This window comes from Echiichthys vipera (assembly GCF_963691815.1).
Source record: "Echiichthys vipera genome assembly, chromosome: 7".
In the NCBI taxonomy this organism is placed as follows: Eukaryota; Metazoa; Chordata; class Actinopteri; order Perciformes; family Trachinidae; genus Echiichthys; species Echiichthys vipera.
Window position 1 is genome coordinate 21,785,763 of NC_139832.1, and position 24,257 is coordinate 21,810,019.

At 40.7% G+C, this 24,257-nt stretch overlaps 1 protein-coding gene across 2 annotated transcripts in view; it reads left to right on the forward strand.

The window, feature by feature from the left end:
• Window positions 1-1,144: 1,144 nt before the first annotated feature.
• The window catches only part of abcc8 (ATP-binding cassette, sub-family C (CFTR/MRP), member 8), a gene marked incomplete at both ends in the record, with an annotated part of 59,184 nt that continues 36,071 nt past the window's right edge, over window positions 1,145-24,257 (forward strand). For both annotated transcript variants that reach the window (XM_083916740.1, XM_083916741.1), the window contains 10 exons: window positions 1,145-1,165; window positions 4,166-4,328; window positions 7,997-8,138; window positions 10,515-10,636; window positions 11,808-11,974; window positions 13,945-14,187; window positions 17,360-17,548; window positions 19,962-20,126; window positions 20,213-20,368; window positions 23,508-23,642. In XM_083916740.1, the coding sequence (XP_083772866.1) occupies window positions 1,145-1,165; window positions 4,166-4,328; window positions 7,997-8,138; window positions 10,515-10,636; window positions 11,808-11,974; window positions 13,945-14,187; window positions 17,360-17,548; window positions 19,962-20,126; window positions 20,213-20,368; window positions 23,508-23,642 (1,503 nt within the window). The remainder of the gene's footprint in view (window positions 1,166-4,165; window positions 4,329-7,996; window positions 8,139-10,514; window positions 10,637-11,807; window positions 11,975-13,944; window positions 14,188-17,359; window positions 17,549-19,961; window positions 20,127-20,212; window positions 20,369-23,507; window positions 23,643-24,257) is intronic.

A 24,257-nucleotide genomic window follows, 5' to 3' on the forward strand; every position in this document is an offset into this window, starting at 1 on the left:
ACTACTCACACTTACAGAATAGAGTTTCTGTTGTGCATACAGATTGTCTGCTCCCTCTTCTTTGCTTTATTATGTCACGTTACCAGGTCCGTTTTGCGGTGGGGGCAAAAAGAAGCATTTTCAGGAAAACAAAATATAGGTTCTGGTGTAGGTTTGTGTGCTTTCATGGGTTCTCATTTAATCTCTGGTATCAGTTTGGTCCATTTAATAGGAATCTTCTCATTATTATCATTGTTTAAATCCATTTTTAAGCCGACTCTACGTCAGACTGACACAATGTAAAGCCTTAGTTTCTAAGTTATATGGGTTTTCCCATTATTCCCATTTTTAGGTAATTTTATGGGTTCATGAACAATATTCTCCTTATTTGCTGTGGCTTGAGGTAAATTATATCACTCTCCTGTCTTTCCTTCACCTCCACTCTAGCCTTCACCTCCACACTGCATCAATTTCCTCCAGACATGGGAAGCCATAACGTGTTGTAATTAAATATCCACAGGGGGCAATAGTGCTCCTTTCTGAATATCAAACTCCTCACTGAATGCCAGAGCTGTGTTCATAATTCTGCTTTTTAATGAACCTAAATGTCATCAGATAGGCCTAGATCACATTCTAAAGGCTAATCAAAGTTATTTTTGGTAAATGTAAATGTTAAATAAACAGAAAAATAATACATCATGTAATGTTCATGTGTGTCGCTTGCTTCGCTGTGCGGCATACCACTTCTGTGTTATATAACCGCTCCATGATGACATACGTGACTGCTGTCTGCTGCGACTTTCGGCGCTGCATCGACCGCTGGTGTGTGATTGGTTGAGCGTCCCCTTGTTACTGTAACCCTGCGGTTGACGGTTCATGACAGAGACCAAAGGTGGCCTTGGGTGGGAGCTCTACTTAATCTTCCTCCTCCTCCTCGGTGCCCGGGTTCAGCACCGTGGACAGCGCCTTGCCTCCACCCTTAAACCGCCGCCTGCGGTTGGATGGTCAAACACAAAGTGGGACAGCAAGAAGTCGACCGAACTCTGAACACATGAGAGACTGCAGTTTGGCAGATTTGACCCCTTTTCTTTCTTCAGCATCCAAGAGACGGATGTGACAGTATTCAAGAGTGTTTTTGGAGTCAGGGAAACGCCGCGGACACACAATGATCTCACGATATAAACCGGTAAGTGCCTCTGGGGGTGTCACCTGTACTCACGCTTGATACTGATACTCTCGCTGTGAATAGCAGCTGCACTGCAAGGCATGTGCCCATTTGTACTGATGACTGCAAGAAGTTCTTCTCCGTTACACACTTAATATCCGCTGGGGTCATAAGCGACATGTTTTCATTTTACAGACCTGCGTCGGATTCACATGAAGGTCTATCTAATGATGGTACAAGTCATTTTAATTCATAGTTAAGGATTGCGTGCGTGTGTGTGTGTGTGTGTGTGTGTGTGTATGTGTGTTGTAATGTGATCATACATCACTGGGATTCATTCCCCTCTAGGGGCGAATTATGGGAGACTGTGAAGTATTGGGTGTGTTGCTGGCTGGGCTGCTATATTGTGTTAACACATTGCCACAGCCAGATGGGAAGCATTTCCTATAGGATGTGTTGGAGCACGTGTAGACCCCCCACACACCCACCACCACTCAAAAATGTTTGAATAGCCTATATGAACCATGCAGATCTAGATAGATTCACACAGACCAATGCATGATTCATAATTCACCTCTTACACTCACTTTATACCCACAGATAAAATCATCATAACAGTGGCAGATTTTCTATTTGGGGCTGTTCTGATATTTCACTATTTCAGGAATGCCTTGTTCTTCATCCTTGCTGTAACCCCCACCAGCCAATAATACCAACCTTTTTTTTCTGAGGGTCTCTGTGAGTGCTCTTGCACTTATTTTCTTTCTTTCTACACACACTGGAGCTTCGAGTCTCCCCAGGCAATCCAGTGATGGGCAGTGCTTATCTGTGATGTAGGGCACCACAGAACTAAAGCTCAGTCAGATTCCCCGGCTGTAAAAATATATAATAATGCAGACACAGCTCATGATAAAGCATCACTGGTGCTGGCAGTATGTTTCTGATGAAATCCATTCTGTTTTAGTTGGTTAAGAACCCCCGCTGACATGACATCTGGTTTGTCCGTGATCTATTGTGCCATTTTGATAAGCAGATTCCAGTTGTTTGAGGAAATTGGCTTAATCGATTCAAAAACCCCATTACCCGACTGTTTACTGTCAGCTGGTGTACGTAAGGTCTTCTGAGAAAGAATATAATTAATGTGTTTCAAGGGAAGTGAGAGGACATGGCTGCAGTTGCTGTAGGGACTATTCATGGTGGGTGTTGAAATAAAGCACCTGGAACTCCGTCTCTTAAGGAACCTGCATATTTCCCCTCCAACAGCCTCCTGAAAGATAACACTTTGGTGTTTTTCATTCTTTTAAATACTAGATATAGTATAGTATAATAACAAGAAGCCTGTTCTGTCTGCAGGTTTGCAAACTCCAGAATATTCTGCAAAGAGATATGACAGCATCCAAACATTCCAACAATCCAACATTTTAACTAACATTTAGGTCTATTGCTGTTTTTCCTAACATGAAGACCATTTTCAGCCACCATTGGTGCAATTCTATCAAAACCTTTTTCCATCCTGCCTGGACTAAACATGAGGAGATCACCACATGTATTTATGTTTTCACTGCTTATTACAGTGCACAGTAATAGAAAACTAAATAGCATCTACAGTCATTGTTTAGACATACTACTTAACATTTTATTTTTAATGTCAAGAGCTATGACAGCAGCAATGTGTCTCTCAGAGACGTTTAATGGACATCGTCGAATGCAGAATGCAAACCTGTAGTCAAACAGACATTTAAATGGGGAAAAATGGAATGTCTCTTTAAACTATTTTTTTATTGCTTTTATAAGTGTGGGTCTCAATTGTATTGCAATCCTAGGATCACATTTTGATAACAACTTATTAATGTTGAATACATTATCATTCATTGTATTCTTATGCTACCTAAAGACATACTGTATCTGTGCATGTAAACTGCTCATTAAATCTGAGCTCATCTCCATGTTCTTATTATGTGAAGGTCACCGTGGCGTGGATTACATTAAACATAAATCATTTTAACCAGTAAGAAAAGGCCATGAGTCTGTCTATGTTGATACATGGATTATAAAAATCTGTTCCCATGTGGCTCTTTGCTGATCCCTCTGAGCCAGCCGGCTGCCATTGGCTGCAGTGGGACCGGACACACAGTGCATTCGTCCCAGGAATTCATTAATATATTATGTCTCTCTATTTTTCACGTCTCCAGCATAGATATTCAGTCACTGCTGTGCTTTTTCTTGTTGTAGATATAATGCCAACCAGAGTAATAAACGACAGAGGGGTAGAGAGTTATGTAATTCCTGAAAATGTGGTATTGGGATTGAGATTAGAGCACTTGCTCATGCTTCACATACCTGTGTACGACGTTTGCAGTGTTCTCTCAACAGCTGTACCACTTTCTCTCTCCTCGCTCTCTCTTTATCATTCACTGCTCCCTCCTGCCTTCGCCCCCCCTACCTTTAGTGTCTCTCAGTCCTCCAGCTCGCCTGCACACTCTTTCTCCTCTGCTCTCGTCTTCCAAGGTCGACTTTCATAGACAAGAATAGCAGGTGCACTGCAGAATGCCACCGCTGATCTAGCTGTGTGTGCATGCTTTTCGTGTGTGAGTGTGTCTGAATGCAATCCAGTGGAGCTATGCAGCGCCGAGTGAAGCTTCGGTTTTAAAAGGATGTCTCCGGACTGCAGTCGGACGGGTTACAGATGTTTCTCTCCAGCATGGGCGGGAAAGCAGCGTAATCTGCCAGGGAGGAGAGAGAGCTGCTTCTGCACTAGACTGTGACTGCCTCTGACCCCCATCTCCCTCCTTCCCTCTCTCCCTCTGACTCCTCTCTTTCATTGGATCTGATAGTCGGGAGCTGGATTCGAGAGGGAGCAGGAAGGAGGTCACTTTGGGAATTAAAATACCATCAGTGATCCCTTTCGAAAGGTGACATGCTCTGAGAGACCTCTATTTAAAATCTATCTGTCTCTCCTCTGTCTCTGACCCTCCTCCTCCTCCTCCTCCTCTTCTTCTTCTTCTAACCGGTTCCCTGCAGAGTCCCGGTTCCACCATGTCCTTGGCGTTCTGTGGGAATGAGAATAACTCAGTGGCCTATAACGTGGACGGGGGTGTTCTCAACAATGGTTGTTTCCTGGATGCGCTCAATGTGGTACCACATGTCTTCCTTCTCTTCATCACCTTTCCCATCCTCTTCATCGGTGAGTGTCGCTGGGAGGTGAGAATCTCAGCCTCTTCACACCACACCTCCATGCATAGATCACTCAACCAGCACACACACAGATGATGTGCCCTTCTTAGTTTTCTCTCTATACATTTGTTTACTGTTACATGTGAATAATGAACTATCAAGCAAGTGATTATTTGTATCAGACTAATGAAAAAAACATGTAAATGCTTTTTTTTCCATAGTGTGTATACACTTTAAAGGGGCAATATTAGGCATATATTCAGATTCATACTTGTATTTTTGGTTTTTACTAGAACATGTTTAAATGCTTTAATTATAAAAAAACACTTTTTTGAGTTCTCCATATCACTCTTGTGGCTTTTCATATTTATAACTGGGGTGGCTCATGTGAGGCATTGACTTGATTGATGTAGAGGTGGCATGAAGTACTGTATGTGCATGTGCACACACATCAGAATAACATTCATTTGTCATTTCTGGCTCCACTACTCATGTCTACTTTAACCCTTAGAGACCCACCATAGACCCCGCTTTGTCCCTTAAGGGGGTGCAAAATCATTCTTTTTTTTTTTTTTACCACTCGAGAATTGATAAAAAATTGTCAAAAATCCCTCCAACATACCACATCAAGTCACCCAGACCTTGGGGAACTGTGCTTTTGTATCCAACCCTTTTGACATTTGGAGATTTCTACAAGAATTGCTTTTTTTTTAAAGAAAAGATTCTCTCATAACCATGAGAAAGTAAAGCAGCATCAGACCTCCACTAACCCTTTGGCTGCATTTTCTGTCAATAGGTATTGACGTCAGGACCGACTTATATGCTCATTCTTGTACACGTGCAACCATGCCGTGCCAAAGCCTCATACCTCTCTTTACCGGGCCAGGGTCGGGAAGCGAGCCGTGTCTATGCATGGTACAGTTGCACTTACACTGGTGAAACAAACTGGACTTTAGACATCATGCTTGGGCACAGTACGAATGCCAAGTGTGAGTGCGCCCTAACATCATCACACATGAATGAAGTTGCGCTCATTCTATTCACAAGAGTCTCAGCTTTCTAGTCAGACAAAATGTATACCATTCAAGACTGTTTAAAGACCCAGGTACTGTATGTAGAAATATTCAAAAACACCATTTTAGAATAAATAAATAACAAGTTTACATTGCATTAGAAAAACTGGTGGTTTTTGCCCCAAACTGTCTGGGATTATCATAAAGCGGGCATATACTGTAGCTGTAAAGGGGAGACCCATTTCATTCAGATATCTTGAGGTCAAGGGACCTCTTGAAAATGGCCATGCCAGTTGGACATGCTTGGTACCAATAGATTCCTTAGATCGTCTACTTTCATATCCTCACTTAGTCTTAAAAAGGGATCCTGCTACAGCCACTTAAAGACGGTAATCTCAGTTTAGATTGATAGCCAGAGGCCCCGCGGTTGGCCTTTACCTTGATCTCTACACCAACATTGCAGCCGTAAACAACTGTAGTGGCTCTTTAAGCCTAGTATAGTTGTGACATCACAACCGTACAGAAGTCCTGACGGCTTGTTTAAAGGCCTGTTTTCTGAATACATAGTGTGTGCATTTCTCTGTAGATTGAGCGTTTTGAGACTTTTGTGGTATTTATAAATCCCCTCAATCTGCTTTATAAATATAACAACATGAAAATCTCACTTTTACCATCTCTGTAGGTGTTGGCTGCCCCATAGTCAATGATAGAAATGTGAGTCTGTTGAGTATGGTAGGACATAAGGAGACATTTGTTCAGCAGCAAGCAAATGTGACTCCAGTTGAATGTACTGCAGAAGAAACCAGATGCCATCATGCTGGTATGAGGTTGCACCTCTTTTGCTTACCTTCCTGGTTGCTGGCCATTCCATTAGTGTCATCATCAGCGTGTAATACAACAGCTCTGCGTCGATGCACAATTTCTGCACCTGCATGTTCATCATCCGCCCTCTCTGTGTGCACATGTACCTTTTTTCAAATAGGACAAAAAACGTTTTTAACTTCATACAACTGGTTTGACAGTGGTTTTGTGCTCCTGTTGTTCTAATGATAAACACATTCATTCCATTTTCTTTGTCTTTGAACCTCACAGGCATATAAAATGTCATGTACCTCATTTCCAATGATTTGTTAACCTGTGATTTGAAGGTTTTTAGGCTATTCTCACACACTTCAATTTCCAGTTTCATTTTTGTCATTATTTAAGTGTTATTAGATGACAATGGAAAAATCGGTCTCTCCATCCATCGTTGGGTCACTTTGGTCCAGATTGAAATATCCCAACAACTATCATATGGATTGCCATGAAATCTGGTGCAGACATGTTCCTCTCAAGATGAATTGTAATCACTCGGGTGATCCTTTAACTTTTCATCAAGCCAGTTAATCATGTCATCTTTATTTTTTGACCAAATGTCTGCTAACTATAATGACTTTCAACTATTCTGTGTTTATTGCTAATTAGCGTGTTAACATACTAACACATTCCCTCTTTAATTGTGCAAAGAAATTCAGATGAACTATGCTAATGAGCAGACTGAAAGTGGAAAGGCAAAAACACTTAAAAGGCAATGTGAGTCAAACCTAAACCTCTCTCATGGAAATGCATGAAATGAGAGGATAATAACCAGAGATAACCTGGCCCCTCTTTCTGCATTGTCACCTTGAGCTGTACTGCTTTGCTTTGCCCAACAACATCGTCACCAGAGACTAACCTCAGTGGTGTGAAAGCTTTTATGTCCACCTTATAATCTCTATTCTGCGCTCCATTCTGCCCTGCAGCTGTAATGCGTTGCTCATTACAGTGCTGGCTCATGAGTTCATCAAGGTTACCAACGTAAGAGGATGCTGTGGATACATGCACCACCACACTTTTATAAGACGAGCAGTCAGTGAGGAGCATTATTGTAACTCAGTTAGGGCAGCAGCTAACACTTATTTTCATTATCACTTAATCTGTTCGATTCATTGATGAACTATTGTCAAAACAACAACCCCGAGTGAGTTTGATTACCTGCTTCTCGCCAAATGTCAATAAACTGATTAAAAACAAGTGAGAAATGTTGTCTGAGGTACTGAACTGTGTGTGTGTGCGTGAGTGCGTGCGTGCATGCATGTGTCAGTGTGAGATTTCCAGCCTGTGCCAACACTTGTCGGACAGATATACTGTCCAACAAGGTGCCAACAACAGATGACTCATTTACATAATCTCAGCAGCAGAGATGTGTTTTATGACACCAGTGACTCGCATTAATGGCATTAATTGCACTTTGATGACTGAATCGTTGTTATATGATAGTCTGAGCTGAGACAAACATCTAGCGTAGTGAATTGACCAAGGATGAAGGACAAAGAAGCTCTATACACAATAAGAGCTTAAATAATTGAATTGAGGTTTAAGGCCAGCCACAGCAGACCCATCCTTTTACTTTTCATTCAGCCCTGCTGTCACTATCTGAGCACTTTATCATGTAGTTCAGGACATTTAAGGCTGCACTGGGAGTAGAAAGCACCAACACTTGTTTTTTAGTGCAGATTTAAAGCCAGAAAAAAGAAACAGCTTTTGTCATGTTCATCTATCTTTCTATTTCCGAAGTCTCTATTGTATTTTAATATCTCTGACAGGGTATTTTTTTTGAAACACATATTTCCTGTCGCAACTTTAGGCTGGGGCAGCCAGAGTTCAAAGGTCCACATCCACCACAGCACCTGGCTTCACTTTCCTGGTCACAACCTGCGCTGGCTCCTCACCTTTGTCCTGCTCTTCATCCTGGTCTGTGAGATTGCAGAGGGCATTGTCTCTGATGGGTATGTTTAATGTTAATTTAACTAATCTAACACTAACTAATCAGTGTTAGTAATGTTTTTGTCATGAACTCCTGACTGTGAGGATGTGACTATTAGCTTTGAGCAAGAATTTACAACATTATTGAATATATGCCTATTATTATTTACTTTTTTACTCACCTTTAGGTTTTGTTTATTTTACAATAATCGATGTTGACAGACAAAACCAACAATGAGAAAAAATGGTGTTATTTTGGAGAGTCGTTCCTCAGAGTATTGCTGTTAGCAATCTAATCAAAGGCTATTTTACACCGGGGACAACTGCAGGTGAATAATAAGTGGCAATTAACACTCTCTGTGAACACTAACTATAAAGAACATCAACTTCATCTCCATAATTGCTCAGTAATGACTCATTAGAGAATACTACCCTGCAATACTACAAGCCTGTTCAGAAAAACACCATTTCAAACAGGACTAAACCAGCGTATTAGTTCACTAAGATCCAAGTTGCCTGCAGCAAATAGCCTCATGTTGAAGTTTATAGACTTAGTCTTAGACTTAGACTTACACTTAGACTTCTCTTTACTGATCCTTTGGGATGACTCCCGAAAGGAAATTAAATTTTCAGCAGCTTACAAAAACACAGGGAGGTATAACAATACAGTATAAAATAACCAATAAACTTTTAGCTAAATAAATACAGAAAGTATTAAAAACAATAAACGGTAAACAATAAACTCTTAGTTAAAGAGTTATGGTAAGGGTTAGAAAATGTATAACATAATATCTGTATGACTGTATATGACAGAAATGAGCAGTAAGATTAAATCATTGCACTTAAGTGGTGGATAAAGTTATTGTACAAAAAAAGAAGATAAGTGTCCAGGTATATAAGAGTAGTTATTGATTGCACAGTGAGTGGCTCCCACTCCTTCCCTTCTGTCCTCTTTATTTCCTCCTCCCCCGAGTGAGGAGTTGTAGAGGATGATGGCCTGAGGGACAAAGGAGTTCTTGAGCCTGTTTGTCCTACACTTGGGCAGGAGCAGCCTTCCACTGAACAGGCTCCTCTGGGTGCTGATGACGGTGTGCAGGGGGTGGCTGGCATTGTCCATAACGTCCAGCAGTTTGTCCAGTGTCCTCCTCCCTGCCACCGTCACCAGTGAGTCCAGTTTCATGCCGACCATGAAATATATATTTCTACTGTCAAAACCGTTTTAAAGATATATTTCTATAGTTTATACTATGGTTAGTTAATAATTGACTTACCATATATTTACAAATAGCATTAGCATAAAAGCTTTAAAACATTCTTAAAAAAGTAAATTTGGCTGAAATATTAGAATAAATAACCAGACACCCAAATAAGTTGTTTTTGTGATATAGGCCTCTATTATAAGGTTACAGTTTCCCTGCCATATTCTTTACTTAATAGATATCTGCTACTGTAAACTACTGATTTGTAATCAGACAAAATGCTAAATAGCTAATAAGCTAATAAATTAGTTAGCATTTGCCAACTAGCTAGTTCTACCGTCTATAGCTGTGGCCATGACTTGGACTTGTTTATTATCTGTCATTGCTCGCAGATAAATTATTTTTTTCTTGATTAAAATGACAGGCTTCATAAAAAAGAAAACTCTGGAGAAAAAGAAGCTGCAATCTAAGTGAAGCTAACGTTAGGCTAACCAAGGGGGGACGTTGGCCTTCATCCTTGGCTCCGTCTATGACTTTTTTTCAAAATGGCCAACAAGAACAAGAGCGCAGATGACATAAGTGTTAAATTAACATATCATATAGTTTGTACAGAAGAAGCATTTTTAGCAAACGTGTTGCTGTTTCCATGGTTGCTAAAAAAAAAAAACATGGCTGTCACAGATGCTAATTTGAGCTGGTTAGCAGGAAAAATTATTACTGAGCCGTTCTAACCACACATAACCAGTAAATATGTACTACAATCTAAAAGTATCTATTTCTATTATGCTTGAACCTCCTCTATCTTCAAACTCAGCAACAGTTCATAAACCCTTTGATAGTGTGGTAATGATGACTTGCCAATCACACGTTTTATGCATAAGAAACAGGGAGAATTAGCTGGACAGAGGACCCATCTCCTTGTTATCAGTTATCCTCTCCTTCTCTCTGCCTACGCCTGTGCATCCTGTTGTTGCCTAATGTAGTCCATGCATAACAGGATTCAGTAATAACTCAGGATTACTGTTTATCAGCCATTTCGGCAGACAGGAGGCGGATAACTGCACATAAGTGATTGTAACTGAAGTGGATAGAAGAGCTCTCCAACTCAACACTTCACTGGTCTTTTCATACTGAAGCTAAAGGGCCTCTCTCATTTGTCGGGCATTTTGTGCTTTTTCCTCCTCTGATTTTCATTTGCAGGTTCAGCCAGTCCCTCCATCTTCACCTGTACATGCCTGCAGCTCTGGCCTTCCTGGCTGGCATCACCTCTATTATCTACTATCATAACATTGAGACCTCCAACTTCCCCAAACTACTTTTAGGTACAGCATTCTTAAATTCAGCTATCCTTTTGTGTATTGTTCATTCACATGTTTTCTTTGTCATCTACATTCAGCATCAAAATTTGATTCAATCTTGTGAAAACATTCCTGATGATGATCTATACTTTCGACTCTTAGTGAGACCAACAGTAGATTCAAATTGCATGAGCTCCTCAAGATGATATAATTATAAACCAAGTCAGATGAATGGTTCATTACATGCAGATAGGATTGGAAAATGATTTAGGGCAATATCTTCTAGCGTAATTCTACCTCTCTGGGTAGATATTAATTATCCGGTTTTATTAGAAAAATGTTTGTCTGGTGAAAGATCTGCACAGTTTTTTTGGATTAACAACATGAATAGATTTATTGCATGTGTTGCACCCTTCATGGCTTGTGAGAATTAATACACTATGATAAAATATCCCCATAATGATATAGTATGTGTTTTTCATGTTAAAAAGAGATGCATTAGGGCATCCATGTTTTCTTCTGCAATTATCGCCCTGTTGCTTCTCTTCGACTGCTCTTCTCCTCACGCATCATTAACTCATCTGTGTTCAGCTCTCGATGCTTAACTCACTACTCCCATCATGACCCTGAGCTGCCTAGGGCTTTTAAGTCTCCATATCAGTCAGCCTCTTGAGGGAAGGGAGTTTATCATTGCTTGAACATGAATTAATCTCCTAAATTGAGTCTTTGCCACTGCTCAATTTGTTACGGTATACATTCTCTTTATACCGAAGAAGTAAACTCTGTAAAAGAGCGAATGATCTTGTTTACCTGGAACCCCACACTGTAACATTCCCCTGTTTTCACTATCAACCTTTCAATATTTAACCTGATAAACCTTCTAAACTGACATGATGTGACTATTAAAAGCTCCTCAGTGCAGTAAAGGCAAGAATGTACTTACTCGCTATATACAGTAGATTCAAGGTGCTGACCTTGAAAGCTGACAGACACACTGCTGAGGTGATGCTGCTGACATCTGAGGGGAGGAGAAAAATGAGAAGGGGAGGGTGAAAATAGGAAAAGATGTATGTCTGGGGTGCAGAGTTCAGTTTCAGACAAACTGAGAAACATTAAATTACATTTGGCGTGCGTACACTTTTTGGCTCGTCCAGTGATTTGCTGTCTTTTTCTGATCCTGGCTAAAACTCCTCAGCCCTGCTGATCTACTGGGTGCTGGCCTTCATCATGAAGACCATCAAGTTTGCCAAGTACACCGAGCATGGCATCGGCCCCAGGCAGCTACGCTACTGCATCACTGGACTGCTGGTGCTGCTCTATGGACTCCTGCTAGCTGTGGAGATCAACGTCATCCTGGGAAGAGTGAGTGTGTGTGTGTGTGTGTGTGTGTGTGTGTGTGTGTGTGTGTGTGTGTGTGTGTGTGTGTGTGTGTGTGTGTGTGTGTGTGTGTGTGTGTGTGTGTGTGTGTGTGTGTGTGTGTGTGTGTGTGTGTGTGTGTGTCTGTGTGTGTGTGTGTGTGTGTGTGTGTGTGTGTGTGAATGTTGCCTGTTTTCAGTGTTAGTCACCTCTCCTACTTTCAGTCTGAAACCCAAATGACTCTAGTGGTTAGTGATCAGTAAAGATGCCCAGGGGTGATTTAAATAGAATTGGATTCAATTATGCTACATGTTTGATCTTTCTTCTCAATGTGAAGGACACAATGTATGACAATACATTTAATAATTCTTGAGAAATTTACCAAGAAAAAACATTTAAACTTCATGGTAGTACTAGATGAAATGTCTGGGGATCTCTTAAGCCATTTGGTTTGATCCATAAAATTTCACAGTAATACTTCTGGCTTATTGTCATTCCTAAGGCTGTGCTGCTATTGCATGGCTAAAACCACATTTATAAAGGAACAAAGAAACAAACTTCTCAAGACAAATACAAATAAAGATTATGGCCTGAAGGCGAAGGCCAGATGTTTCAGCTTTTATGAAACCGATAATAAGAGCCTCAGGCTGCAAGCTGGCTCATACTGTACGTGTGTGTGTGTGTGTGTGTGTGTGTGTGTGTGCGTGCGCTCGCATGTGTATGTGTGTGTGTGTGTGTGTGTGTGTGTGTGTGTGTGTGTGTGTGTGTGTGTGTGTGTGTGTGTGTGTGTGTGTGTGTGTGTGTGTGTGTGTGTGTGTGTGCGTGTGTGTGTGTGTGTATGTCTGTTCCAGCCTGTTCCAAACTGTGGCTGAAAGGTGACCAACCATCTTTAAAATTGATTTTGAGCTTTACATTTTGATTATTACATTTTCTGACATTTTCAGTGATCTAATCCCCACTGAATACAATGGAGATAATGTCAGACTGGTCTACACTTTTCCCTCTGTTTGTCTCTGTTAACCTCTGCACTGAGCAAACACCTGTTATTGAATCTGACTCACCTAGGGGATCAGCAAAGAAGGGATTCTCCCATCATGCCTTGCACTCTGCAGTCTGTTTAAGATCAGTATTTTTACTGGATAGTTGCTGTCTAAATAATTAAATTTAGCAGTACATTTACAATGAGTCCCGTCTTAGGAATTCAATTGTTGATACAATCAAAAAAATGTTGTTGCATTATAAATGGATTGCTATAATTACATATTACTTAAGTGATTTTCAATAATCTCTTTATTTGATTATGATTATGACTGGTTTCCATCACCAGAAATGGCTAATCCTTCTGATTGTTCAATCAAATTAAACTAATTAATGCGCTACAAAACATGACTTTGCAAATCACAATTTAAAAACAAAAGCATGAAAACATGATATGAAGAGAACTACCTTAAATGAAATAAATATAATTTGTGTTTATAAATAGTATCCAGTATTTGGATGTGTTCTGTGCTAATTCATCTGCCAGTCACTGACCTAGTTTCCATAAAGCTTCTTTCATGCCACTTCTGTTTCACTGTCTTCATATAATATATTGTGAAGCTGAATTCCACTGCATCACATTTGTTCTATTTTGTTCTGTCTAAAGTGTAAAAGTGTTAAATGTTGAGCTTTGTCACGATACATCAATTGCTATAGAGACATCACACAACCAGTAATTCATATGCGAGGAAGACCATTTATCTTTTCACGGCTATAATTAATTCCACTAATAAGAGTGCTTTGAACCGTCATGTCCATTATGTTGTAGCTCTCCAATGCAGTATGAGGAAAATCATAATCATTATCTCCATATAATGTTCATGTTTCATTGAATGTCGGTTGGATTTTTTTATCTTCACGCTCTTTTTAGGCCACTGCAGATGACACCGCCGAATAATAAATCAAACTTCTCCTTCTGCCCTTTTATAACCTTTCAGCGCTACATGTGTTTCGCTGACCCCCCAGAGGTGAAGCCCCCTGAGGACCTCCAGGACCTGGGTGTTCGTTTCCTGCAGCCCTTTGTCAACCTGTTGTCCAAAGCAACCTACTGGTGGATGAACACCTTCATTACCGCTGCTCACAGACGACCCATCGACCTCAAGGTCATCGGCAAACTGCCCATCGCCATGAGAGCCCTCACCAACTACATAAAGCTACGCAAGGCCTTTGAAGATCAAAAGGTTAGTGCGCCGAGAAAAACGTGAGTGTTTGCTGCGCAATTTTCCACCATGTGTGGAAGGCTCCTGTTCATTCTGTAATAATAACCAATACAACATTTTCTCCCGATCTTTTCAAATGTGGGAGATGTGTTTGATCTGATATCCTGTAACTGATGTGATAGAAATCAAAAGCATCACTCTGTGTCTCGCATCACTGGTGCTGAATTAAAGTGTAACTCCGGCGAAAATAGTTTAGCGCTCTGCCCCGAGATTCTCAGTGTTGGCCATGTTTGGCTGTTAGCGACTCTCTGGGATTTCTCTGTTAATAGGTGATCAATGAAAAAAACTGTCTTGATGGCTTATCTTAAATTATCTTCATACGTCCATTTTCACCAGAGTTACACTTTAATAGCTGAGGATGAATGAGTCACTGGTGCAGATGGCAACAGAAAGTGACAGAACATGATCTGCATGTTGGAAAGAAAATCTGGAAAAAGCAAGTGATAATATTTGAGTATTTCTCTATATGACTTTCTAGTTTTTTTCCGTCAGAAGGGAAGCGTTAAAGAGCTTTGATTGAACCAGATTGAAAGACCAAATCAAAGGCAACTGCTGTCTCTTTCTGTATGTGTTGACTTGGATTTAGAGATTTATGTAAGAGCTTGGAGTGCAGCATGTTTGGCTCCTCATGACCCACTTCACTTTATTTTGAGCCCATTTGTTAGTTTAACTGTCTTAATAAATCCTGTGTTTGCACTGTAGAACCAATGTCTTTTGGTCCATCTGACATACGCATGAAGTGATCTGGGAATCAGACCTTTTTTTGGTTGATACAGCTGTTCTCAATAAATATGTTGATCTCTGACCTGTGATGACTGAGCTCTGGTTGAACTGGGACCATTTAACTCTATTCAGACGTCACAGAGATGGCTAGTCAATAGTGTAAACGCTGAAATGGCACACTGCCTTTAAACATGCATGCTTATGCGTATACTTTCTACCTCAGTCACATTGAGTCACCTTTTATTTGGAAAAACATATTTCCATATTACAAAAGTATGTTGTACGTTTCTCTTCAAAGTCAAAAGAAATGCAGTTTGAATGAACTGGAAACTCTTGCTATGATAGGCTCCCTGTTGTGGGATTAACTTTGGCTCTCATCTGGTGCATGCTGGGATACTTGAGTCCCCTACGACTCTAAGCTGCTATAGAAAATAGCTGGATGGATGCTCTTTAGTACAACAACAACAAGGATCTGGTGTGTGATAACATCTAAGTCACTATGGGTAAATATATAAAAGCACATTCGAAATAGCCTGAAAAGGTAACTATCCTCATATGCTCTCATATGCATTTACTCATTTATAAATTAAGTCAAACAACACCTTCTCCTATAAATTAAAATAGGAGGAAGCATTTATGATTTTTAGCTCTTCCTCTTCTTTTGCAAAACGGATACATTAGCTTGTACAGATATTCATAAATCATAGATAACAGACATTATGTATGGTAGAGGTATGAAACCACCTATGTCTCTTCTGTATTTATCCACAGTGCTCTCGTCCAAAGGCGGTGTTCTTCCAGTCTTATCAATGTAGTCCAAACTAGGGATGTTTCTTTTTTGCCTCTCTCCCTCTCTGTCTCTCTCTGTCTCTCTCTCTCCCTCTCTCTCTCACTCTCTCTCTCTCTCTCTATCTCTCTCTCTCTCTCTCTCTCCCTCTCTGTCTCTCTCTGTCTCTCTCTGTCTCTCTCTCTCTCTCTCTCTCTCTCTCTCTCACTTTTGGAGCACGTGTCAGGGGTGAAAGGTGAACGACCTCCTGCACAGGGTCATTTTTTTCCAGTGTTTGGGAGGTCACTGAGATTCGTCACTGTTGCATGTGTGACCGGTGTGAACGCAACCCCACTTCCTTCCGGCAGGAGCGAGGGATGAGAGAGATTGAGAGATCCCAGTGGAGAGGTGGTGGTGGGAGGGAGAGAGGGGTTGCGTTTAGAGGAGAGCCTGAAGGCGACGGGTCATTCCCATTCTACTGTGAACGAGTCGACATCCCGACCCCTGCGGGGGTGAAAGCAATGCACTTCATGGGAAGCAAGTTTCATTCGCGTGTGTGAGAATGAAATGTTCTCCCTTCTCGTTTGAACCCAAGGTAGAAATAAAGGATGTGTGTGTGTGTTTGTGCGTGCGTGCGTACGCGTGTTTGTGTGTGTGTGTTTGTTTGTGTGACGTGCACAGTGACACTTGTGTCGTATGAAGGCTGAGGTTCAGCACGATCTTAAATGGAAAAATAGAGACACATAACAGTCACGTCTGTTCTCACAGTTCTGTGAATGACTCAGTCATGTTCACAGAGATGCACACACACACACACACACACACACACACACACACACACACACACACACACAGTGAAAATGTGTTTACTGCAGCGTGACAGTCCAGATGTTTTCCTCTGATCATTGCTAACTCACTGAACCAAGCTGTTGTGATGTTTGTGAAGTTATAATATTTTGAATATTATAAATCAAGATCAGTTGCTCCTCCAGTCTGCCTTAAAAATATTTAATTCCTATTTCATTCTCAAAGTGATTTTGAATGACGTAAGTTTTTCTGTTGTCATTTGATGTCATTTAAGAACCCTCAGCTTGTTTTCACTGTTCACTGTTAATCCTCATCCTCTGCACCTCTGTGTCATGGTTTTCCAGCATCATTAGTTATACTCAGTTAACCATGATTGACTGAGCTCCACTGTGAAGCTCACCATTTATCTCCACATCCCATGATGCAGCAGCAGTGGGGAGGATGGAAGCCCGAACTTGACCTAATTCCGTTTTCTGTTGCAGTGCTGGAAAGATTCTTATGGTGTCGATTCAGCTTTTATGTTCAAGCAATTACTTTCTCTTGCTCTGTTAGCAGGCTGTATTGTCTAACCTAGTTTCATTTCTTTTGTTGTGCTGCCAGTTGAGCTCCACAGAGAAATTGATGAAATCATTGTTGTGCAAAGATATAACCATCCAAATCCTACCTTAAACAGCAACCTTCTTCTATATTTTAAGAATCTAAATCCTTTTAAAATACATATAATTGTAATTATGTCACTGCTGATAAGCTGTATTCAGCAAATGACATTCAACATCCCTATTCACTCAGCATGCTGATCTATTTCCACCTTTGTCCACTTTCTTTGTATACCCTCAGAGGCCTCAGTGCACAGCACCCCAGGGCCCTAAGTTCATCTGGCAGGCTTTAAGGAAAGCCTTCGGCAGGCCTCTCATCCTCAGCATCACATTCCGCTTCCTGGCTGACCTGCTGGGCTTCGCCGGCCCCCTCTGCATCTCTGGCATCGTCCATCACATCAGCAAGGATAACGGTACCATTCAGCAGCCGGTGAGGCATCGACCGTACTGCCATGCACACAATAACATAACACAACGCAACGCAGAGCAACCTAACGCAACCTAACGCAACGCAACGCAACGCAATGCAACGCAACGCAACGCAACGCAACGCAACGCAACGCAACGCAGCGCAACGCAACGCAGCGCAACGCAGCGCAACGCAACGCAGCGCAACGCAACGCAGCGCAACGCAGCGCAACGCAGCGCAACGCAGCGCAGCGCAAGGCAAAATAGGGAATAATAGTTTGTGGTTCATAAGCAAATGTGACTGTTTTTTTTCAATGGGCAAAACATTTTTTCTAAAAATATATACAAAGGTCCCAAGCATGTCACCTTCTTTATTGCTAGTGATTCGTGATAACATCCGTAAAGCACTCCAATCCCTGAAGAAGGCTGTGGGATACCGTCATAAGCTCAAGAGTTAGTAAGTAAACCTTGAGTTTAGAATATTTGAACACATTTGAAGATTTTTACATGATTATAGCAGTATCATAGTGGTTATAGTCTCATCTTTGTTTTGTTTTTTTATTTATTTCGGGCATGTCAGTTAGATCAGTCATCATCACACTTTATCTTAGTTTAAATCATACAATTCACATGGCTGAAAGGGAAAGCGGGAGAAGCAAAAGCTTATCTAGTCCCCCCCCCCCCCCCCCGTTACCCAGAATGCATTATCTTCATCCTACTATTTTCCTTATGACATTTGACATAACATGTTTCAACAGCAGGTAGTAATCAGAGCTGATGTTTCATTCTCTGCCTCAATTTTGTAAGTTTCTCCAAAATCTGGCAGTCAAACTTTATTTTATCTGCAAACACAAACCAGTCTTCAACTGCTTCTCTAAATATGTTTTTCCTTTCCTGCTGTTTTTTTTTTCAACCTTTCATTCCTTTAACAACGTGAGTCCTTTTTTGTTCAACATTACGTACTAAATTTTCAATTCCACAAGTAAAGTTTGGGTTTCAGTTATATTAAGAGAACAAAATGTTACAGACAAAGACAGTTTCAGCAGACATGGCACACGGCTTCCTCCTGCCGCTCAAATGTCACTGTTACAGTCGGATGAGACATTGACGATGCCCTCTCTCCCTATAGTGTACTAATTTAATCCTTATCAAATATTAATGAGACTTACTGTCTCAGATCCACACAGGGCAGACTGCCATATCAGACAGCCACTCTTTGTAAGAATAACTCTTCAATTATTTGTTTGAAAGTCAAACCCGCATGAGCCAGTGGAATATCACAAGTTAATTGGAAAATGTTTAAAAGACTTGCCAATCACTCAAAGTAAATGCTTTGGACAAGGAGTTTGGAGAGAAGACTGAAAATAGACCTGGGTTTGTGAAATAGTGACAATTTGAACTAGGGCAGAGCCATAATTGATTTTGACAATTTATCGTCTTTCTGTGGAATCATATCAGGATGAAATCATATATCGTGATATAGAATCACATCATCCTTTTCAGAAAAAGCACACACTAACTCAAATTTCTCAGGAAAGCTGGTGTTAAATATGTTGACGGAATATCAATATAAGTTTATTTTTACAGCACAGTATTTGTGAGCATGCATGTAAACACAGTCAGTTTATAGCTAGAAAGAAAAAATGCATAAATATATACATATTCTCTATAATTTCACTTGAACCTGTTATGTTCATTCACACTAAAGTTCTTCATAAAATGAGAAAACACTTTTAATTTGTCAAGTATTTAATTCACAGTATGCAAAATAGGCTTTACAATGTGATTGTTTTCATATGCATTATTTAAAAAAGCCATATTGTGATATATTGTGTTATTGAGATATAAAAAGATTTTTGCCAAATCACTCAGCCCTAATTTGAAATGAAAAGGCTACAGGAGGACAGTGTTTCTGGGTCTTATTCTGCAGAGAGTGAATGTGTTAATGGCAGTGGAATGAGACATAAACCAGATAAAAAGGATGAGTGGATGGGGAGTCGAGGCACATTTCTAATCAATAATTTGAATCCCTCCCGGTGAATGATCTCTACCTGATGCAGAATTAATTAATCTTTGAGGGAGACACTGTATCCGTCTCTTGTAGCTGAGCCGCATTCCTATTTGGTTTCCAGCCCACACTCCACATTGCAGTTTGATACACTCTGAGGGCTACATTTCTTTTGGTTTGATTTTCACACAATGTTCTAGCCTGCTGTGACATGGGAATGGTACATTTTAAAATAGAGATAGATAATAGATCAAAACATATGGTTCCCCTATGAACAGGAACAATTTTAGCTGGAAGTCATCCCTGACAAAAGTCAATTTCAATCCTGCAGCATGTGCTTGACCTTGCCGAGATCCGTGCTTGACTTGTAACAATAAACTGGTCGATACCTCAATCTGTCCCTCTCCCTATCTGTGCGTGCTTCCAGATGAGGTTGCTGGGAATCTATTTCATTTCCTCCAAGGAGTTTCTGGAGAATGCATATGTGCTGGCTGTGTTGCTCTTCTTCGCCCTGCTCCTTCAGAGGACTTTCCTACAGGCCTCTTACTATGTGGCCATTGAAACAGGCATCAACCTGCGAGGGGCCATTCAGGTACAGGAAATTCTCTCTACCAAAACCCTTTATCGAGGTTCTACTGTTTGTCTGCATTAGTCTGAATGTGGTTGTCCTCTCCCCAGACAAAAATCTACAACAAGATCATGCGCCTGTGCACCTCCAACATCTCCATGGGCGAGTTAACGGTTGCTCAGATCTGTAACCTGGTTGCCATAGATACCAACCAGCTCATGTGGTTCTTCTTCCTCTGTCCTAACCTGTGGGCCATGCCTGTACAGGTAAGAAACTTGTTTGTCTCGATCAAGTATTGAGTTCTTGCGGTCCCTGTGTGTTATCTCTGTAAGAGCCATAGTCACCACTTCTAGATACCTTTTTCAAGTAGGCATATGTCAGCTACGTGCATCGGCTCTGCAGCTATGTCGTAATCCCTCAACGCACAGCTATCAATCCATATGGTATAATTTCATGTTATTACTGCTGTTATTACATTGATCTTTTATTGTATTGTTGCTCTATTATGTTACATTTTTCAAAAGTGCATTTTTTCGTTGGATTGTTGTGTGCTGTGCTACGTGTTGTCTTTATTATAGTATATCCTGCCGTGCCTTGTCTTTCCTCATCAGGCTCATAGTATAGGGCAATGCTCACTTCACAATCATATGGGACATAAAGGATTGTATACAGAGATGTGACAGGCTGAGAAAGGAGCGTCAGGTGTTATAGCCCCCGTGGGAGTTATGGACTGAAAGGATCCCCTGCAGCAGATTGCTAACAATGACCTTCACGCTTTGTATTGTTGTCCCATGGATTGCACGGTACAGTGTAATAGGTGTTCTTATTTATATATATATATACTTCATCAGGGGAAACTGGAGTTGAAAACAACCATCCTGGTTACTCATAAAAATACTTTCTCCCCAGTGACCAGTTCTCAATGAATTCCAATATCCAAACCAGCTGGATATTGGATGTTTTGTCATTATTTCTTTCTATTCTATTCTATATTTATATATTTCTTCACTCTGCTCTCTTTTATGTCTGCATGCCAGTGGAGGTGCATGGAAATCAAAACTTTGGGAAAGCAGAAATATCTAGCACAACTCAGAAGAACAACAGCTGTTGTGAAAGTGACAACATGACTTTTGAATACTAATAGTATAAACTGATACTTTAAAGAACAGTCATTAAAAGAGGGAATTAATTTAGACATGTAAACATAATCAGACACATGATATTTTAGCATTCGTACAATAGTTTGTTGCTGGTGGACGATGTTTTATTGAGCAGAAATCAGTTTTTGCAACAAGCAGTAAAGTCAATGTTCTAATGCTTTATCAAAGAACCATGACACAGATTATGTTCTGTTTCACCTGATATTTCCTCTGATTTATTATGGCCTGTGTTGGCACCACATACTTTTTTTTTTTAATCTGACATAATCACCTACTGATAACCTTTGCCGTATTGTATTTTTCGTAACATTTTGACAGTTTCTGAAGGCATGGACCATGCTGTATACATATAAAGACAGATGACCACTTCACACACATTCTGAACATTAGTGATGTGACGTTCACAAACGACAAAGTCCTTTTCGCGCTCCCTAAGAGCCTTTCTTTGTGCCATTGTGCCCAAATTTCACTGCTTACTCCAAATACAAAGTGCCGGCTTCATGCTCGCACAAGCGCTTTGTGACACTACCGCCTCCTCTGTGCAGATGCGATTCTACAGTCTGTTGGGGCCCTTGGCAGAAATTCACATGAAGCACCTTGAAGTGCACATTTTGATTTTCAAAGTTAGCTATTTTTTAAAATATAAACATTAAAACATTTGTAAGATAAACATATTAATATGAAGAACAATAAAAAAAACAGAAAAAACAAATCAAAACAGAACAATAAAATCTTGGGTAGAGTCAGGTGTGGCCCCCTTAGGGAGGGCAGGTCTCCTACTGTCATTCAAACTTTGCGTATTGTTACTGCTGTTGTTTAAAGTTTGTTAACCCCAAAAAATGGGAGTAAAGGTATTTCAAAAAGAAAGATGAGCTGCTCTTTTGAATGGCTCTCAGAATGGATGGGAGCCTTGAGATCTTGAACATCTTCATGACTAATGTCGAGTTAGCTATGGCTGCGTTTTATACCCTTCAGTAGCAGTATACACCTGCTAATGGTTCTTCGGAGGTCTGAGCTGCATTTGTATTCTCCACCTGTTCCCACCTGTCTCCCCCAAACTGTGAATAAATCCATTGTGCTCAGTATTTATGCCTTCGGCTCCTGCACTGATAGGACGCATCAGTGGGCTTTTGAAGTTTACCCGTGGATCTCAGATGCGTCATTCGTATTCTGTGGCTCACTTTGTTACAGCATCTTCTAATCCCCATGTTTTTTAATCAAATGACTGAACTGACATTTTGGGAGATTAGCTCCATTTTTTTCACCTCTCCTAATACATGATAACAGGAATTGTTTGCCAAATCATCTCTCTCCAGTAACTAGCTCTGTACTGTATTTTGCCACCCTGTTAGCATACAGTGTGCTCATTGTTAGATCATTTTCACAGCATGTTAGAAGCTGACAGAAACTGCGTCGGTGGCTCCACAACTGTATATTATCATGCTAAATTGCCATGGTTACACAAGATTGATACGTAAGAAGTAGTCAATGTTAAAGGTGTTTACATTTTTTATAGAGTAATTATAAAGGAACTCAAATCACATCCTGCTGTTCTCCCGCCCATCACCCACCGCGCTCCCAGCGGCACACTGTGACAGATGAAGGAGAGTGTGTGTGAGTGTGAAATGTCACATCCATATCCATCTGGTTGCATGTGTCCTGGGGATTCCTGAATACGGCATGCGTTCAGTATGATGCCAAAGACAGTGGGTTTGCTGGAAAGGAGCCAAGGACAGGTGGAGACACGACTCATCTCTGTTGTAAACCGGGAGAGAGAGAGAGAGAGTTATTGTATGTGGAAGATGAAAAAAGCTTTTATAAATATGTAGGATGGATAATTTTTCCTTATTTTAATTCATTGTTCATTTAACTGTTGGAGCAAAGTTAAAATCCAGAACCTTGCAGAAATGTGCTGATCTGTGTGTTCCTTCACTTCAAAAAATTAAAGACAGTGTAAATGCAGTTTAATATTGATGTCTCTAAAGGATGTTGTCATTTTCTCATTCTCTTTGCACAAATCATAAATAAGGGTTACAAAGGTAACTGTTTATGACTGGCATGACATATTGCATGTATGAATGCCGATGTCGTTGTGCTCAAGGTCATTGCTTGTAACAATGTGGTAATACGGTTTTTCATACGGTCAGTGGGGAGCGTTGCTTAATTGGACATCTTGTATTCCTGATTTTTCTCTCAACAAGGTTACTATAGTCTCGCTCTCTTTCTCTACATGTGCCACTCCCAGATTATTGTGGGGGTGATCCTGCTCTACTACCTCTTGGGAATCAGTGCCTTGATTGGAGCGACCGTCATCGCTGTGTTAGCTCCTGTACAATACTTTGTGGCCACCAAGCTCTCCCAAACACAAAAGAGCACCCTGGTAAGTAATTTTGTTGGCTCTTTTACAGAGATGCCGTACTGTCTGCCTGTGACTATTTTTGATCTATTTTTAGCCAGACTAGTGGCTAGTCAAATACTTGGCAATGAGCATTAGAGCCTTCCAGAGTTTAGAGCCTAGCTGCAGACTCTTTGTAAAATCATGTTGGAATTTATGAACTATTTATTCCAGTACATCACAGAGAAACTTAAAGTAGTAGCTTGTTTTCAACAGAGTTCCTGTTTACCAACAATCTATTCACATGTTGAAATTAAAGTAGTTAGTATCCTCAACGTGTGAGGTGATCTGAGCTGCATCTGTTTCAAAGAGATGATGCAGAGCTTGGCAAACAGTGTTGGTCAATACTAGCTATAACATGCCTCTCTCTCTCTCTCTTTCTCTCTCTCTCTCTCTCTCTCTCTCTCTCTCTCTCTCACACACACACACTCACACACACACACACACACACACACACACACACACACACACACACACACACACACACACACACACACACACACACACACACACACACACACACACACACACACACACACACTTAACAGGACACCTCAACACATAATTATCTCCTTGGGATATAACCTTGTTTTTATCTGA